The sequence below is a fragment of the Centruroides vittatus genome, unplaced genomic scaffold (genome assembly GCF_030686945.1).
Source record: "Centruroides vittatus isolate TY-2023 unplaced genomic scaffold, ASM3068694v2 contig_982, whole genome shotgun sequence".
NCBI classification, from domain to species: domain Eukaryota; kingdom Metazoa; phylum Arthropoda; class Arachnida; order Scorpiones; family Buthidae; genus Centruroides; species Centruroides vittatus.
The window spans coordinates 1-5,602 of record NW_027122653.1 but is presented as its reverse complement, the minus strand read 5'-3'; the positions used below and the strand labels follow the sequence as shown (position 1 = coordinate 5,602).

At 31.0% G+C, this 5,602-nt stretch overlaps 2 protein-coding genes across 2 annotated transcripts; both read left to right on the top strand.

Annotated features, from left to right (window-relative positions):
* Positions 1 to 573: 573 nt before the first annotated feature.
* On the top strand, positions 574 to 1,259 carry LOC136985921 (THAP domain-containing protein 1-like). Its single transcript, XM_067283320.1, has 2 exons — positions 574 to 760; positions 1,054 to 1,259. The coding sequence occupies exons 1-2, from the start codon at positions 574 to 576 to the stop codon at positions 1,257 to 1,259; spliced, it is 393 nt and encodes a 130-aa protein (XP_067139421.1).
* Positions 1,260 to 1,320: 61 nt separating this feature from the next.
* On the top strand, positions 1,321 to 2,214 carry LOC136985920 (uncharacterized). The gene has a single exon (XM_067283319.1). It carries the CDS (start codon positions 1,321 to 1,323, stop codon positions 2,212 to 2,214), a length of 894 nt encoding a protein of 297 aa, XP_067139420.1.
* The last annotated feature ends 3,388 nt before the right edge of the window (positions 2,215 to 5,602 follow it).

Genomic DNA, 5,602 nt, shown 5'->3' with positions numbered 1-5,602 from the left:
ACAACGACTGACATTTTTTTATTACCCTTTCTGTAGTGTGTATTATGTATTAAACATAGTTTCCTAGATTATAGCATAATAGCGTGTATAAAAACTGAAAATTCTGTTAATATGTGAACACAGATACTCTCACATAAATAGCATACTGTACCCCCTGTACATTTTATGTCAGTTATTCGCAATTGAATTTTCCTAAATAAATTTGTTTAATTCATAATTTATTTGACAGAAAGAAATTCTTTATATCCTGTATTTCTTATATCTAATATTTTTGTCATGACATTTTTTTAAATATCGAAGAAATATAGATTATTAATATTATACTTCAATAGCTTTATCTTTCTTCACTAAGAACATGTACCATTATTTTAAAACATTAACTTTTTACCAACATAAAACAGTCGAAAAAGCAACCAAGCAAAAACGACAATAGGGGAAAAAAGTGAAATCTACTCCACACGCAGCGCTAGTATCGATGAGGTCGTAAACAGACTAAGCGATACGTTGTCGGTTGTAAAGTACCATTTGTTTTTTCTTTAAACGAAAATCTAATAAATATTTTAAGTTTCAAAAATGCCAAGTACGTGGTGCTGTGTACCACATTGTTCTAATAGTGGTGGTCACAAGTTTCCAAAAAATCCAGCATTGCGAAAGAAATGGATTCACGCCGTTAAAAGAGCAAATTGGAAACCAACTTCATTCAGTCTCGTGTGTAAAAATTACTTCACACCTGATCAGTATAAGGAAATTAATATCTTTGGTAAGTACATTATTTAAAGAATTATAATAACTGTACAATATTTTTTTCAAGCTATTAGCAATTAAGAAGCTTCAAACACCTCGCTTGAAAAATACTTGATGTTTACATCAAAAGTCTCTGTTTAGTTTTAATATCTAGGCGTGATAAGCCCTAACAGTAGAGGCTAGTTTTGAGCACTTACATAGCATTAATGCTAAGTTAACAAAGGATAAAAAATATATATAGTATCATGGATTTAATTGTTAATTCTTTATGCTAAATGAAAAATAAATAGATTTATTTTACTTTATTAGGAAACATCCCAGCAAAGAGACAACTGAAGGCTGATGCTGTACCAAATGTATTTCTTTGGTCTAAAAAAGAGGCACCTTCGGTTGCGAGCAGACGAGCAAGAAGAGAAAACCGTGAACGCGAAGTTCAAGATAATCATGATGCATGCTATATAATGGATACTGGTACATTAGAAATAGGAGGAGGAAAAGGCTACTTGTCTTATTGAAAATAATGTGGCAAGCACTATGGTCTGTGTAACTACACAGACCCATACTTTTGAAGTCCCAATGTCAGTTGAAAGATTTGAGTTTGACAACAATGCTATACATTACTATACTGTGTTAGAGAACTACAATTCTTTCAATTTTGTACTACAAAGTTTGGGACCAGCAGCATACAGCTTAAAATATTACAAGTTTCAGGTTGTAACACTTGCAGTGCCAAACCAGTTGTTCTTGACTTTAATAAAATTAAGATTGAATACAGCAAATTTTGAGTTGAGTAGGATGTTTAGTGTATCTGAAGAAACAGTACGAAACGTTTTCATTACTTGGATCAATTTCATGTATTTACAATGGCAAGAGTTGGATATATGGAGTGAAAGATCTCTTGTTGATACATACATGCCTAGAGATTTTAAAATGAAATTTCCAAATACTAGAGTTATCATTGATTCTCTAGAATGCAAAATAAGCAAACCAAAAAATCCTGTTGCACAGCAGGCTACATGGTCATCATATAAAAATGACAAAACATTAAAAGCAGTTGTAGGTTGCACACCAGGTGGTCTAGTAAGTTTTGTTTCAGAAGCCTATGGTGGTTCTGCAAGTGATCGACGGATTGCAGAAAGGTCTTCACTGTGTAAAATAACAGAGGCAAAAGACTGTGTAATGGCTGATAGAGGTTTTAACATTCAGGACTTGCTAATTACTAAAGATGTTGTGGTAAATACACCCACTTTTATGAGAGGAAAAGCACAGCTGAGCAGCAGTTTGTTATCTCGAGACAGAAAAATATCTAGTAAAAGAATACATATTGAACGTATTATAGGAATGGCTCGTACATATAAGATTTTGAGGCAACACATGCATCCGACAGTAACCAAACTTGGCAGTGAAATTATATTTATATGTTTTATGTTATGCAATTTTAGACCATGCATTGTTGGCAGAGATGCTTAATTTGTTTCACTGTTAGTCTAGCTCTATTAATTCTGTATATAATGTTTTTTTCATTCTAGACCCTAGCCTAATTTAAGTTTTCCATTTATAGTATTTTTAAATTTTTGTCTGCTTATAAATTCTAAGATTAAGAATGTATACTAGCATACACAGTAAGGTCTTCATTATGGAACTTCAATTCAAAGTAATATAGTGGTTTTAAAATTTGTACTGTAGTTGAATAAATGTTTGTAAATTTGTAAGCAAATAAAAAATTTTAATCTTTAAAACAAAATCTCTTTTTATTATTGAAAAAATTTACCATCTAGAAAAATTTTACATAAACTCAAATTGTAAAATAAAAATAACAATTAGCTCAATTATTTTATAAACTTAATGTTTATAGAACATCTTTTTTAAAAGAGCTGGCTTAAAATGCTCATGGAAAAACATAATTAGTGTTTCAGTCATGTCTGCAATAAATTTATCATCTCTTGGAATGATAAAAACTTTGAAGTCACTTTTTGTGTAAATAAACAGATGAGCAACTTGTCTATTTGTCACTGCTAATTGACCTTGGATTTGATAAAAATAATCATGATTCCGTTTTAAAGTAATTTTGTCATCAGTACATTCCAAATATGGTACATTTTGCACATTCACAGGAAGTTTAAAACTGGAGTAAGGACATTTTACTTCTAATATTTTATCATCATCCACAAGCCCATCTGGACTTGCAGCTAAGAATGGGTATTTTGGATGAAGAAACATGCCACATTCTTTCACAGGAGTATTTTCAAAAGAAAAATATGCTTCAATTGCTTCTTTTTCATACCTTAAGCCGTGAGAAATTGCCTTACTTTTTATTGGCCTACTTGACAGTAACGAGTCACACAATTTTAGTCTGTCTGCTGATTTTAATTTACAAACTTTTCCAAAGTTTGAAGATGTCAAACGCAACAAATGTTCCTTCTTCCAAACTGCACTTTTTCGTTGTAATCGGGTCTCTTTTTCCAAATGTTCTATGTACTCCCTACTTGCTTCAGTTACATGTAAAGCTTTTAAAAACATTTCGGACATTGTGCTTTTGCAATAATCATGATCTGACTCTAAAGCCCTCATGTTTGCTGGTTGCCTTAATTGTAATATCGGTATTGCACAACCACTTTGCATGTTCATTGCCAAATTAATAACAAAGTTTGTATAATCAGAGATTGAACTGCCAGATGGTCTGGGGTCAAATTTCATGTCTTCCAATCGTTTCCTTTTCATTCCTCTCTTCTTAAATAAATGAAATGGAAGCTCACTAGCCTTAATTGGGGAACCTTTATGTTGGCGGGTAGGCTGATGGAATGTTTGCAGAACCTGAGTGCATGTTTTGTGACACTTATAATTGCCTGTTCTTCCGTATTCTTCTATTGCCAATAGTGTTACACATACATGTTTGCAATATGCTTTAGGCCCTTTACCTGCTGTACATTCACATATTGCATTTTCTATATCCCCATCATCTGTAATTACTAAATCTGTATAATATGTGTTCCCCTTGGTTAATTCAGATTTTACATTACCTTTAAAATATGAAAATTTTTTTTCTTTTGTTCCTCTTATTGTTAATAAGAATTCATTAAAATACATCTGCACAGCAGACAGTGGCATTCTTTGATCTGACATCTCCATGTAGGCATCAATTGTATCTATAGTCAAAACTGGTATTTGTAAACTTGGAGAGAGATCCTTATATTCAGATGAATCAGGACGTTTGAGTTCAGGAGAGCTATCACAGGATATAGAAAAATTATGAGTTTCCTGATTCCTCTCATATGCCAGTAACCTGAAAATTATTGTAAACAAGTTTAATAACTAGTTAACATATGATCACCAATATTTTATTTAGTTTTTTCTGTCTCATTGACAGGAAAGGCAAAAATTATTATTATATATTATATTCTTACCTTAATATATTACATATAATATAAAAATAAACAGTATAAGGTAACTGAACAGTATTGACAAGCACCTAAATATGGCATATATATATAGTGTATGCCAGATTTAGTAAAAGGAAATGGGCAAAAATTCACTTGTACAAAAAGTTTATTGGTGAAGAAATTAGTCTTATTGCATTAAATTATTGAAACAAGTAAGAAGACTTGTGACCAATAAAAAAGACATTTTGATTATATTTATTTTAATTACTCCAAAAATTGTTTTCTCTTGGTAAAAGATTCAGATATATATCTCTTATATTGTCTTAGAACTTCATAGAAAGTAGTTTTGTTTGTGTTGATTGTTGTTCTAAATTACAGTGATAACCTATTGGTACAGTTAACATTTCAGATACTGGTATAAATTGGTTATAATATATCAGGTTCAGTACATGACCATATTCCAAGAGGAAAAAACTTCATTTTAAAGTTTTGACCTTATGTTTTGGTTAGGCAAATGTGAAAAGAATCAATGACAACTTTACTGACCTTTAAATGTTTTTATCGACGAAAAATGTGCATTTTGTGAAATCTTATCCTTAAAACTTTCATATACTGGTAAGTTACCTTATCATGTAATAGTTATAAGGACTTGAAATTATAAATGTAATAATTAACGATAAAAATATAGATGTAGATTATTTTAACTTACCTTTCTATTAAATCGGCTTTTCTACCAGCTAACTTGGCATTGTACTTTTTTAATTCTTCCTTTAATTGTACCGTTGTTAACCTTCCTAAAAAATATTTTCGTTCTTCCATTATTATAAAGTAAGCTATCCTTCGAACGGAACAGCTTGTTTACAACCGTATCGATAGGCGCGACACCTATGTCACGTGATCACTTTTTTCCCCTATTAATTATCAGCTCTGTTCCAGGGATGTCAGCTTATTCATCGCATCCTTATTTTTTATTTTTTAATTTTGAATTAAACATTTAATTAATTAAAAAAATAAAAATAAAAAAAACGAAAGAAATGTGTTAATTTTGAAGAAAAAGCTTCGAAGTACAATTTCCTTTTTCTCGCGTTAGTGCGAAACTTGACACTGATGAGTCATTGTTTACACAGCTGGATGACCTTGAGAACAGCTGGTGTCGTGTTTCGCGGGACATTCTCATGAAACTCTCGGGTGGAGAAGGGTAAAAAGTAGGGTGAATACTAGATGGAGGGATATTTCAAAATTTTTTTTTTAATTACGATTTTAATTGAAATTTCCGACCCCTCGACTTAATTACACGTAATTATAAAAAAATCTATTAATTAAAAAAATTAAAAAACTATTGGATGTTGTTTTTTACATCAGAAAATAGCTTTAAATAACTTTACCAAAGTAAAATCGGCGCGCTAGAACTTTAGAAAAATGAATAAAGTTCCATAAAAAAATCCCATAAAAACAATTAAGCGTTAATTGCCCACCAT